At 36.6% G+C, this 13,735-nt stretch overlaps 1 protein-coding gene across 3 annotated transcripts in view; it reads right to left on the minus strand.

Annotated features, from left to right (window-relative positions):
* SLC12A2 (solute carrier family 12 member 2) overlaps positions 1 to 13,735 on the minus strand; it is a 66,626-nt gene that overhangs the window by 12,502 nt on the left and 40,389 nt on the right. For 2 of the 3 annotated variants that reach the window (XM_026056968.1, XM_026056966.1), the window contains 9 exons: positions 13,299 to 13,406; positions 12,431 to 12,554; positions 10,824 to 10,925; positions 9,367 to 9,522; positions 8,276 to 8,375; positions 5,256 to 5,367; positions 2,227 to 2,367; positions 1,921 to 2,027; positions 916 to 975 (listed from right to left, as the gene is read on the minus strand). In XM_026056968.1, coding sequence (XP_025912753.1) covers positions 916 to 975; positions 1,921 to 2,027; positions 2,227 to 2,367; positions 5,256 to 5,367; positions 8,276 to 8,375; positions 9,367 to 9,522; positions 10,824 to 10,925; positions 12,431 to 12,554; positions 13,299 to 13,406 — 1,010 coding nt within the window. The remainder of the gene's footprint in view (positions 1 to 915; positions 976 to 1,920; positions 2,028 to 2,226; positions 2,368 to 5,255; positions 5,368 to 8,275; positions 8,376 to 9,366; positions 9,523 to 10,823; positions 10,926 to 12,430; positions 12,555 to 13,298; positions 13,407 to 13,735) is intronic. The other variant, XM_026056967.1, reaches the window with a different exon arrangement.

Raw genomic sequence — 13,735 nt, forward strand, 5'->3', positions numbered from 1 at the left:
TTTCAACAAATTTTAGAGATTTAATATTGCTATTTAAACTCCCAAATCATAAATTTGTATTACAATTTCAGTTGCAGTTCCAAATCATCAATTGCACCAGTGAACTGAACGCCATATCATGAAAAGCAACATATAAAAAAGATATCCGTTCCATTTCCTCTCTCTCACTCTAATATATAAAACAGTGATTAAAAAAAAGCAATATGAACAAGCCAGTCAGGTTCTGCAGAGATGATGATGGGATACACTGGGAAATAATTTTTTTTTCCCCAATTTATTTTGGGCAAGTCTCCTTGAACTGAAACCTATAAATTCCTGAAATGTTTCCAAAACATCTGGGGATTTAAAGAGCTGTGAAGTTGTAACTTAGAATCAAATTAGATACAAGTTAAATGTACCTATTTTCATTATATATGATTGGGAAGAAACTTGTTCCTTTAAAAGACAAACTAAGAGGAAAACCTTCATTATTGTAAAAGCAGGCAACAAGCCTGAAAAAACAGCTGAGTAAAAGTCAGTAAAAGGAAGGACAAAACCCAAGATTTCAACAGAAAAATATGAACTTAATCATATCACACAGTTTGTGTTAGCATTTAATCAGTGCTTTAAATGTAAATATCTCATTACAAACAGTTGTAATGCACAGAACTCCCATGTCATTTCCACAGACAGAAATCTCACAAGTTTTTACTCATTAAACACTTTTTTTTGAAGTGGTAAGATCTGATGTGAAGCGTTCAAAGTACCAACATATACTATAGTAAATGCAAGAAACAATTTGAGGTTCATGTAGAAGCAACAGTTTTTGGACATTTTTAATTATTTAATTTTCCAAATCACTATAGATTAGATGCATTTCTATCAGGCACTTCAGAAATTTTCCATCCAAAAAGACACTTGACCTGCAGCTACTACCTGCTGCGGTTCCTCTGTAATCTGTGTGAAGATGACATGACTTTCTTGGCCATAGGAGTTCTTTCAGCACAAGCCATTCCAAATCACAACAAACAAAACAAACAAACAAACAATCAATACCCTCCCCCAACATTTCCCCCTATTTTTCCACTGCATTTGGTGTTCCTGCTTTTCTCTTAGAGCAGAGGGAACTGTTCCTCCTCCTCCCCCCCCCCCCGTTTTAATCTCTACTTGTAACCCCCCTTCCCTTCCTTTTTTTCGCCCCAAGGCACAGTAAAGGAGAAGTGTAAAGCACAGTTAAAACCCGTTAAGCAGCATACAACAAAACAGAACATGTACAAGTGTGACAAGCAAGTTTTGCTTTTCTCAAATGTGTTTGTAGCACAAGTTATTCTATAAGAGTTTTCAGCCAGAACTGGACTGCCTTTCAGGACTGGCAAATTACACTGGGATTTCCCTTCCCATCTGCTTGTTGGCTGCTGCATTACTTTGCGCGTCCTGTGCTGTGTATCATCTACAAGAAATACTTTACTTATAAGAACACTAACTGGAAGATACAACTTTGGCATAAGAATAGATTCATTCTTTGCACTTAATCTGTGCAAAAATTGTAGGAAAAACCCTGCTTTCAATAGAACATATGGTTTAATGCATTCAGCAGACTGACACATAAAACACTAGTTCTAAGTCTAAAGACAGCAACTCTTAAATCTCATACCACCACCCCAAATCTCTCTAGATGCAGAAGGGGTTATCATCTAAAAACCCAAGCCGTTTAAACTATAAAACAGTTGCTTATTAATTTCCACATCAGGAAAAAAAACCAACAATACTATATTGAAGATTGCTGGATCACCAATGTGGAAAATTTGAGAGTCTTTCTGAAAACTCTTAGAGAACTTGTGCAACTAAGATCCTCTTTAGGCAAAAATTCTTTGACTTATGTTCCATTTCAGTACATTTGATAATAAGACAGTTATATACACTTCTGCATTTTCTACTTACTGAAATAAATTGATATAGGTTTCAACATCTCTCATGTCACCTTGTCTCCAGTTTTTCTTAAATCCAACAACAAGGGTATTAGGTCTCATTCTACCCAGACCAGCAGCCTAAGGAGAACACAAAAATATTTTTAAAGTCTAAGTTACTTAAACAACTATAAGTTCTACTTTTTTTTTTTTTTTTAAATGCAGAAAACTTCAAGTCAAGGTTTTAGGATAAAATTGCATAATGAAAATACTTCAACATGCACAATAAAAAACCCACTTCCATTAAAAAAAAAAAAAAAAGGGAGAAAGACAAGTGTACCTGCATTAAGTACTGCCCTCCATCCCTCAAGTCCTCTGCATGCACTGGTGCATAAAAGGCCTTCATCTTGTTTTTAATAAGCCATCGCTGATATTTGGCCAAATCAGCCGACAGTTCCTTCATGGCTTGCCTCCGAGGACCCTTTCAAAATATGGGAATACAATGGGAGAGGGAACAACTAGTATGAGTATCAGCAGTAGTAATGCCCAAATTCACTGCTAGAATCCAAATCAAACTTGAAGAGCCTCAAAACATGCTTCCCCACTATCCAAAAGAACTAAAGTAATTAAACATACTTCCAACAGCAGTAAAAATAAAGAGTGGACCAGATTCTCATTTTTAAGGAAAGGATTCTTGAAGTTTAAGCATTCTTGTCCCAGCAGAGCACAACCAACTCACCAGCAGGTGGCACAAGCTTGTCCTCCAAAGCATAACATAGTCTTAAAAGAAAAGGATTTTGTAATTAAAGATATATGGCTAGAGGATGACTTAATATTAGGTTTTATGGGACTCTGTTTCAAGCTGTACTAAAATTGAGTTTGTCTGTCTCCCTTCATACATAATCCTACTATTGCTATTTCAGAAAACCTTGGCCATAGTAGCATCTCTACGGGAGTTCTATGAAAACTATTTCTTGTGAGATACACTGCAACATGCAGAAGCACAATGTGAAATCTGCATTGCTAATCCAAGATCATCGGACTGTGAAAGCAAGGTTAGAGGAGCCAAAGGCATCAACTGTCAGAAAGCAAGACTACCGCTCTGTCCTATTTACCATCAAGGGAGTGTCAGAACTGCCCCAGTCTCTTATGTTTCTCACAAAACCAGTAACTTGACTACATTTCCTCCCTGGGCTGCTAGCTTTCACAAACCTATCAAATTCCCTCAAATTACTAAGATCTTCAGTTGCATTACTATTTTACATTGCTACTTATTTTTACATCATTTTACCCTCTTATGATCTGTAGTAGCAATTTCATCTACAGCAAAATGAAAAAGGTGTTCCAGTCCACCTTGTCTTCTCTTTACATATTCTCTTTTTATTATCTCCATCAGGAGGAATCATTGTGCTCCTCCTCAACAGCAAAATGCAGAACACAGGATGAAGTATGATCAAGAACACAGGAGCCCCGTTCTTGAAAACAGAAACGGCTGTGGCGCAGCTTTCAAAGACGATAGCATTAACTTAGATCCAGACCATTTTTAGGATAAGCTCCCAGAAAATTCTCAATTCACAACTGCTTTTCTACAAGAATGATTATATAACATTATTCTTTTCAGGACAGCCCTATTTGTGAAGGGCAGTGATTAAATTTATGGAATCTTACATCTCAGATATTCCTCAGTTTGTCCTTTGCGCTGTGAGATTATAAATTTATAGAGACAGAGTTATAATATACTAGCTGGGCGCAGAAGAAGACCTTAAAAGAATTGACAAAAGTCTTCATATGTAGTATGAACAACCTACCTCTTTAACAACCTAACTAGTTTAAGTTTCTGAAGATAAAACTGGCAAATATTTGCTTAATTAAAAACACAAGTTCTGTGTTGCACTAACTCAATTTGCTATGATCTGCTAGTTGCATCAAAAGCAAGTCTTGTTCATTTAGTGTGGCAAATGTAAGCCCATATAAGAGTATTAAAGCTTCATACTTAAAATTCACACTCCCTTAAATGTTTTTACTGATGCAATACAAAGAGTTTCTCCTTAAAATACAAAGGAAAAAAAAAAAAAAATCACACAATCCTAATATGCTAAAACATATTTAGCAGTATTTACCAGGGATGCAACAGCCTCTCTGTAGTCAACTTAAGCTTTGGAACAGATCACAGAACAACACCCACCTTAAAACATAGTTAAAACTGAACTCATGACAGCATGATTTTGAAGAACAGTTACTTGAAGCTTGCTTCCTTCCCCCTACCTCCAAAAATACACCAGTCTGGCCTAGAAGTTTACAGATGTATTCTGTTCCTGTGCTTAAAGGGACCATAACCTTGTGTTTAAAGGCACTTCCCCCCCGCCCCCGCCAAAAAAGAGAGGATTGCTGAAGTCGCATCAATGCAGACAAACAAACAAACAAATCCTCTTATCCTGACAGAAACCAGGGAGGAAAGTTAGTGAAACGTTAGGGGCTGGGCTGAAAGGGGAGAGGGGAATCAACTTATCAGATAACTGAAGGGATAAATACTAGTTCAAAGGTAAGAGCAAATTTTTAACCATTGGCTAAATTGATATTAATTTACTGCTCAAGAGGGTTTACTTTACACCAGGATTTATAAGAAAATATCTACACAGCAATCAATCTCCCTGAAACAATAACACAGGGAAGGAAACCTAGCATTTTTCCCAGTTTCCATTACTTACTTCTGTAGAGCCAACTGCATCAGCTCTATTTGTTTGGGAAAAGCATGACAAGGATTATGTAAATAGGTTTGAATTAACTTCAACCAAACTCCAAAAAAATCCAGTGTGGCTACAAGTAATGGCAAGTTAAGCTGAAAATGTTGAGGTAAGCCATGGTGCCTCAGCAACTGCCTTGTGGCACCAAGGATGGGTTAGCTGCACACTGCTAGTCGTTCTGACTGACCACTCTGTCCAATGTASGAGCAAGTACATGAGACTGAAGGACACAAAGACAGAAGAGGCTCAGACTGTAATCCAACTTTACTCCTATAAAACTTCCTAAGCATTTAAGTGCCAAATGATCAAAGATACTAATTTTGCTAAGCTTCCCCCTCTCCCATACATATCATGCATATCCTACAGCACAACTCCTATTTGCAAAGCCTTCCTCTATCCACACGTGGATGAAAAAGATGCAAAGTAGATGTTGACAATTATGTTAACTGCCATATTAGCTTTCAAAGCTTCCTTGAAGATGTAGTACAGCTAACTGGAAAGGTCGTGACCCCTACATGAGTGGATTCCACAGGAAATTTCAATTTTTGCACTTCTTTCATTTAAAAATGACAGCTCTGTAAAAAAGCCAAGATAACTTCAAAATAAAAAGAAGGAATACACTCACCATATGCACATGGCCACAGATCATCAAACCCACATTTTTGGTGAAAGCATGGACGAGGTCAAGCAAAGCTGGACGTGAGTTTGGAGCACCTGTCATAATTAAGCACTGAGGTCTGGAATAGTGAATTGAAGGGGGAAAAAAAGTTAGAATTCATTTCCTGTGGAGTTTTGTTTACTTTTTTTTTTTTTGTGAAAATAAGTTCTTCAAAATATTGGGCATCAGAACAAAATCTTCACAGGAGAGGTAGTATACTCATGTACTCTTACATTATGTTAAATTAGGAAAAGATCAATCTTTCACAGTTGTCAGTGTACCAATGATTAATTAATTGTTTTCAAACTTAATAATTCACCTAAGTCTGACAATTTACACATTTAAAGAAGATAAGAAACACAATTTAGACAAGACTAAGTCAGAGGGATGAATTTCTTTACCCCTTTCGGGTCGCATCCTTTTCATGTTCTAGCTTAGATTCATCTCTACCAAACAGAAAAACTGGAATCACGTGCTTTTGCATCACTATCATTCAGAAGGCACAGCCAAACAGCTGCAAATTATTCTATGCAACTTTCTAATCAACTTTAAAAGTTGAAGTATCCAGTCTTATTCAATTCAGAAGATTATTAAAAAAAAAAAAAAATCACCAAAGCTAATTTGCTATTCTGTCTCAATCCATATAACAGCTCCAGTTCATTTTACATACTAAAACTAGTTAGTTTTAGGATGTACCTCTGAAATCCAAAACTTTTTGCCATGCGTTAGAAACCACTGTCACGCTAAAAAGAGCAACAAAGGAGTGCTCCTATTGCCAGTGTGCTTAAAACTGGCTTACATGGAGCACTATACCTCTTCTGGAAAACAATTAAGTTTACAAGCCAAAAAGCTCTATACTAGCTTCATAAATGAAAGAACTAAAGTACTTCCGATGCAACCTCAAATGCATGCTGATCAGCAGAGCATTCACAAACTGTATCAGCACAAGCAGAAAGTCACAGTTAGAAAGAATTTTCCTATAATATTTGTTCATACGAGAAAGTTTGCAACCCAAAACAGACTCCCAGTAGACAACACTGATAACAGTTAGGTATTATCAAATATTTATGCCAGCCTTTAGATTTGCACTTGAAAAAGTTTGAAAATCTCTGCTCTTGATAGCTCAGCAACAACAAACAAGTTTCTGAAGTCAGATTGTTTTTTTCCTGTTAATGATAGGACAGGATGCAAGAGATAGTAAAGTGTTTGTAAATAATGAGAGATTTTACTGTCACATAGCCTTACAACTTCAGGAAGAACAGCCATTTCATAGTAAGTCTTCAATTTTTGCATTTTATGCCCACAACAACAGCCAATGGTTTTCAGTTTGGAAATAGTAAGTTCCGTTAATACTCATACTAATACATCTGTAATTTACAGTTTTACTGTAATAACTATTGAGGTTGTGCTAGTACCTGCCACAATTGGCCGACACTTCTTAATTCAACTGTCTGTAACACAGACATTGGAAATATCTATCCCTATACCTGTTTAAGAAAATTTTAGTCACTTCCAAGAGAGGCTAGGGGTCAGAACTGGAATATTTCCGAACTGACATGGAATACCATCAATCTTTTCTTTGGAAATAACTCCATCTCTGCCAGGTTCTGGGTTTTGGAATTAAACTCAACAGTAAACAGCACCTGTATCAAGAATCTCTCCCTCACCTCTCACTCCTTACTGAATTCTGCCATAAGCAGGCAAAGTCTCCCTCTGTACATAACAGAAGATTTTAGTAGCTAGATTCCCTTGCTAACACACTGACCATACTCCAGCTATGACAGAATAAGACATTCCTTAGAACTGCAGCTGCAAGGGTTGATAGAGATTCACTAGACTAAGCGTCAGTGATGTAAACCTCTATGCTGGGCATGGGCAGCATGTAAGAGGGAACTGTCCAATCTGAAAAGAGACAGGTCAGCAGTAAAGGGTCACCAAGATTATTAGGCGGCTGGAGTGCACTATGTACAAAGAAAGGCTGACAGCTAAGTTAGTTCACTCTTAAGAAAAGAGTGGCTAAGGAGGGAATCTTACTGTTGTCTTCGATTACCTAGTGAGAGGCCAAAGAAAAAGATGGAGTCAGACTCTTTCTGGAGGTGCACAGCAAAAGAACAAGGGGCAACTGACAAGATATGACATGGGACATTCCAGTATTAAGAAAAAAAAAATTAATGAGGGTGGTCAAACATCGGAAGAGATTGCCCAATGAATCCATCCTTGGATATACTCAAAGCTTGACTGTATATGTCCCTCAGCAACCTGATTTAACATCAATGTCGGATCTAACTTTGCATCAGGCTCTGTCCTGAGCCAGCTGAGTGCAGGGTTGTAAAAGCTCACCTGGTGAAATCCTGTCCAGTCTATGATTCTCTCTATTCAGAGGGAACAGTTTAAGAAGTCAATGACTTCTGTTAATATTTTTTGAAGCACTTTTCTTCTAGAATAGCTTACTCCGTAAAAGTAGCATATATACTATAGGATAGGCAATTACCTACTTTAGTAGGACACTTTCTGGGCAGCCATGCTGGCTAATAAAAAAATCAGTTCTTTCAGTTGTGTGAAGAATGCTAGTGTAGCCTGCTTGCCATTAGCGCAGTGCAGTAAGAGAGTATCTCCAACGTGAAACAGCTTTGTGTTGAGGAACCAACATCCACGTTATACGTTCTCATGGATTTTACTTTAGACCAGTTTTAGCCTGATCACGTGGACTGAATGCCCATTAGCAGTTTGAAGCATGTCTTCCAGTTCAGTTTCATCAAAAAGGAATCCCATTCACAGGTCCCAAGACCAGTCCATGATGCAAACTAAAGTGCCATAAACTGGCATCAAGAGACCTGCTTCTAAAGTGCACTCATGATCAGAAATAAAATGCTAATGCAGAAATCCCAGAGGCTGTCCAGGATAGTGCAATTCCAAGTTGTTACAACTCATAGGAAGTGAATGGGCAATTTAATGGAAACCATCTTTAGTGTTAGCATAACTGTTACCTGAAGTTTTTCACATGATCTTCCACTCCTGAGAGACGAATAGAATGCTGCAGTGCATTTAGGTAAGTCAGAGCTTGCGTTGAGGATCCCCAATTCACATCTGTGGGAAGATTTGAAGTTTCAGTATTTCATTAAAAGCAGTTCAATATCAAACTACATGATCACAAAATGAATGTTCAATACCAACTAGAAACACACAAGATTTAAGCTACATCTTAGCACATTCTGCACAATACTGGCTAACAAACCCTACTGCTAAACAGGCAATTCTATTTAAAGATAACATTTCTGTAAAAGTTTTCTAATACAAGTTGCAGTTTGATATTTTACAGTTAAAAAAAAAAAAAATGGAGCTGAGTGGCTTCCTATATTTCAAAGAATGTAACAACTTCAGAGTTAAAATTTAACGTTTAGGGGGGGGGGAAAAAGACGTGTTTAGTCATTCTATGTCACAGCAAAGGAAAAGTAGTTTAAAAAATGCTGTATGAGATTAGGTCAAGTACTTTAATGAATAACTTCTAATGAAAAAAGAAAGAGGGCAAAGACTAGATTTAGCAGTTCCTTTAAGATTATTACTTTTATGAGGAAATGAAAGTTCCCGATATCCTTTCTAGTTGTTACCATACATGTTCTACTTTTGCTAGCTAGAATGAATTTATTATCCAAGTATTTCATAATCTTCATAGCCCAGTATATTGTCTTTTCCTTATTGTCAACTTCAGGAACACTTTTTGACTCAATTCTGCTCCATCTGACAAAACATGCTTTTCTGGTGCCTTCAGCACTGCATCCCAAGCTCTTTTCATATGCACCTTTCCGTCTTTCCTTCAAATGTTTACATTTAAGAACAAACATGTTTGATAAACACCTTGATAAATTATTTTTTTGTGGTGGTGGGGGAGTAGGGAACAGCAGCAGTGAACATAGAGGCATTTGCAATGGCATTTCACTACAACTGGAAGACCAGAAACAGAAGTTTGAACTAGCCAGCAAAACAGGATCAAGTTCTCAATTTCCTCAAAAGGCCATGACTTTCTCCTTCCTCTGCCTCCCTCCCCTCACTAAAAATCAAGAGATATTCCCATACATACCTGGTTTCTTGTAAGTGACATAAATGTAGAGTCCAAGGACTATGACATATGTTAAAAGTGCTGCCCACCAATTAATGACAAACATTACAATGCAGCACAAAATTGCTCCAACAAGAGAAATCCACATATTATAGTATTTGAAAGCAGGGCGCCAACCTAAATCAAAATATAATGTGAAAGACAGGGAGAAAAGAGGGGAAGAAACATTTAATCACTACTCAGAAGAAGGCAGTAGCTGTTGTTCTTCTCCTTCCTCAGTGCTCTGCATTGCATTTCATGGTAATGCATGACAGTTTCAGCAGTGTATAAAATAAAGACTTTGACACATTTACATTTTGATTTTCCAACACATTTCAAATTAATTTGCATCTTTCTTACATGGAGGGCAGGATGAGAAACATTTGCATGCCTAAAAGCATGTCTCAAAAGGAGAGTTTGAAGATACTTGTGTCAATAGCTTGCATTACAGTTGATTTTTGATTTCAAAGGGTTTCAAACATGGATTACCAGCAAGTCTTTCACACACACATATAACTAGAACCAGTTAGTAGTTTTTTTAGTATTTTTACATGACCAGAAATTTTCACCATATTAAAAAGAAAAAGGACAGACATATCCAAACAGAATGTGAATATGCTAAAGTACTGGACTGTCACTGTTTTACGCCCTTATTTCCCACAAGTTAATCCAAGTCAGGTAAATACACCAAACACCCACCAGCATACACAAGATTAACAAGTGTATAGGACATATACAGCTGTTGTCTAGATACCAAGTTAGGTAAATGCTCTGAAAAAAAAAAAAAAATCAGGATATCTACCACTTCAGTAAATAAGAACCTTTTAGGTGTGTTATTTCAGCATGAAACTACAGCAGATGGGACAAGAGATCTGTTTGTTCAAGACTGAGTTCTTCAGTTGTCTTCACCTGGCTCATTCCTTTATTCTAACTAGCATCCCACACCAAACAAAGGCTACAGAAATACGGCAATACCACTTGCAGTTCTGGTTTCTTCTGCATTGGGAGACTACATATATTAAGAGATAAATTCAAAGAAGAGAAAAGGGTGGGTCTTGAACTCCTGATACTGAATTAGCAAGAAAGCTTTCTTCAAGTAATAGCCTTTAAAGGTACTTCATCACAGGATACAGCAATGACAGATACCACCATAGATCTATCAGAGATTTTCTAAATAAAAACTGAATTATCTTGTGTTCCCTCAGCAAAGATGACAAAAAACATTAACTCCCAAACTTTATTAGTCATGGATGGCTTAGTCCACAAAAATTTCAGAAGACCCAAGCACACACCATATTAAGCTTGTAATTGAAATGCACCATGAAAATCAAATAGACATTTAATAACTAAATTAAGCAGAAAAATTAATACCTTTTAAAATATATTTGCGCATCTAGAAATTGCAGGTTAAACTCTCACCCCCAAAACGTAATTCCTACCTGGAGATTTTGCAAGAGAAGCATGGAATACAGAGAAGTTAATCAAGGCATATGAAGCCAAGAAGAAATTGGAGATAATTGGAGCAATGACGTTCAATTCAGCTGTAAAACCAAAAACAAAGCAAGCTGTTATGAAACATACCATCAAGTGGCTTTGTAGATTCTAGAGTCAAAAATCTGCTACAAAACAACCTTATTTTATGATGCTCTCTAGGAATAAGTAGTGTGCCCTTTTTGTACAACAAATAGATGTATTAACCTAATAGTCACTTACTGATTCTGAATTATCTTCTAATAGTTGGGAAGTGTAACTTTCAGTTAAAAAAAAAAAAAAAAAAAAAGCTTTTTTCCATACTACCAAGTTTCCACACCTGTTTTGAAGTGTAGTATACTTGCTCAAAATAATTCAATATAATATCCAAAATAATTCAGAATAAGATTTTTTTCTTCCCCTGTGTGGCTTGATCAAACAGTGCAGCTATGTACTGGATTCTGAAGAACCTCAGAACCAGTGCACAGAACATTAATATATATGTAGTAGGTCTCTAACTAGCTAAAGTCTCAATTCTCAAACAGCATAGAATGAGAGCCTAATAAGATTAAGAGACAGTCAAGCATAGCAAATGGGAACAGCAGACAAAGTTACTGTGGGCAGTTTGACAAACACCTCCATCCACCTTTTCATTAAAAAAAAAAAAAAAAAGAGTTGGATCAACAGTACTGCTGTTAGTGCAGTATTCTAAACCACTACCTGTGGCAATAGTGATGAGTTCTCCCCTTCTTTAGGGAGGTAGGAAAGAGTCTGATGCTCTCTTTTCCTTGAGGCAGTATGGTACGAAACATTTGTATGTGTACTCCCCCCACCACAAAGAACCATGACCAAAGTGCAGAATGTCCTATGTCAGTCCACAAATTTTTGCTCATTACAATCCAGTTTGAGTAGCATGCTGCAACAGAGACAGCATGACTATACCTGCCTTAAACAGAGATGGGGAAAGGATGAACGAACAAATGGGGAACCAAAGTTTAATAGCACCAGCATAGAGCATGTGGGTGGACACAGTACAATTAGTTTGCCATCTACCTACAAGACATCACTACCTAGACAAGCCTTTATCTTTGGCAACAGCAGCAATCATCTGTACTGTTTGTAGCTTAACAGAACACCACACTTTAAGAAGTTCTGTTCATGCAAGTTTGCCATTCACTGAGGTTATTTTTTGTAATTATTACTGCAATTCTGTAATTACTCTGTAATTATATCTGTTTGTAATTATTAAATACAAAAGTTTATTTCAGTTATTTACATTGTATAACATCTCTCTACTTCAGGCTAAGGATATGTTTTCATTGATCGGCAGTATCTAAAACTAGAGATCTGAGATGATTAGGAAAAGCGTGGTATAGCTACAACTCAGATTTATTCTAGTTCTAGACAGAGATAGATCTGGAAGACAGGAGAAAATAATCCTCAGACTAAACAGATTTAGAATGCAGACTTGAAAAACAAACTGTACATTAGACCTCAAGGACACTCATCAAGTCATGAATAGAATGCTTCATAAAGAACAAAAGGATATTGAGATTTATTATAATTTGAAACTAACCAATTAATATGAATCCAAGAGCAATTAAGAATGTTAGAAGATAYCCTCTCAGTGGTTCGTTGTTCTTCCCATAGCCTTTAGCAAACATTAGAAACCCTGGATAAATGTTGTCCTTACACAACGCCTAAGAAAGAAAATTCACAAGTTAGCATTTTGTTCAAAATGTACCCTTATTAACACATACTAATGCTGTCTTTCACTGCATATGTTATCTTCCTAAAAGAAGGTCTATAGCCAAGATGTAAAAATTCTATTTGCAATTGTCTTTGTATTATGCATTTCCTACATTCTATCCTTCAGCAACTTCTATCAATAATGACAAGCTTTGCTTTTCTATATCTAGTTGACTATTGTACTTTACTGGCATCTTACAGTTCTCATCTTTTTTTTTTTTTTTTTAAAGAGACAAAACAAATGTTTCCTCAGAAAGCGGAAAGTTTGTCTAATGCTACATTAATTTTCTGCTTCAACACTTGCTTTTGAATTCTGCAACAGAACTCCTATGTTTGGCTCCCTACTGAACTTTTGGGGAAGAGAGTTTGTTCTGAAGATCATTAGAGGATATAAAGTTTTACTGAATGAAAGAGAAGTCATAGGATTGAGATTTAAGTTTAAAAAAGAAAAAGAAAAGCAAAATACTTCCAGGAACACCAACAAGAAAATCAATGTAAATTGACTTATACAAGAATTGGTACATAGTTATATTGAGTTTCCAATTCCAACAAGTAAACATTAAAATCAATCTATCTACTGATCTCAATTGGTACAAATCAAGATGGCAGTATACCAGAGTCCCCTTCCAAAATTCTGATTCAAAACTTAATTAAAATTATTCTTGGAAAGATTACAGTTTTGCTTTTGTACTCACCTGGAAGATCTTAGGTGCACTCACAAGAGATGCTAATGCAGAAGAAAGGGTGGCTGAAAAAATACCTGCAGAAATCAATGGTGCAAATCCTGATACCATGCTCATCACCTGAAAGCAAGACACAAATCTTTTAAGAAAAGAGTATGAAAAAATATACTATACATCTGGATGACAACATTAAGCACCCAGTAAACAGAAAAATAAAATATCATGTACCCTCCACTTAAAAGCTGTTTGAACATCATGAACGCATATCAATGCCTCTTCCAAAGTAAGAACTAGGGAACAGCTCAGGTAGGATAAGCAGATCTTAGTTTCAGAACAAGAGAAGGTGGCTCCTCAGGCAACACATAGTCAAACCACGTAATTCTCTGATCACAATGATCTGTGATAGAAGTCTCCAAGGGCTCTTAAGAGGATTGGAAAAGAAATCATTT

This window comes from Apteryx rowi, unplaced genomic scaffold (assembly GCF_003343035.1).
Source record: "Apteryx rowi isolate R43461 unplaced genomic scaffold, aptRow1 scaffold_135, whole genome shotgun sequence".
Taxonomy (NCBI): Eukaryota; Metazoa; Chordata; class Aves; order Apterygiformes; family Apterygidae; genus Apteryx; species Apteryx rowi.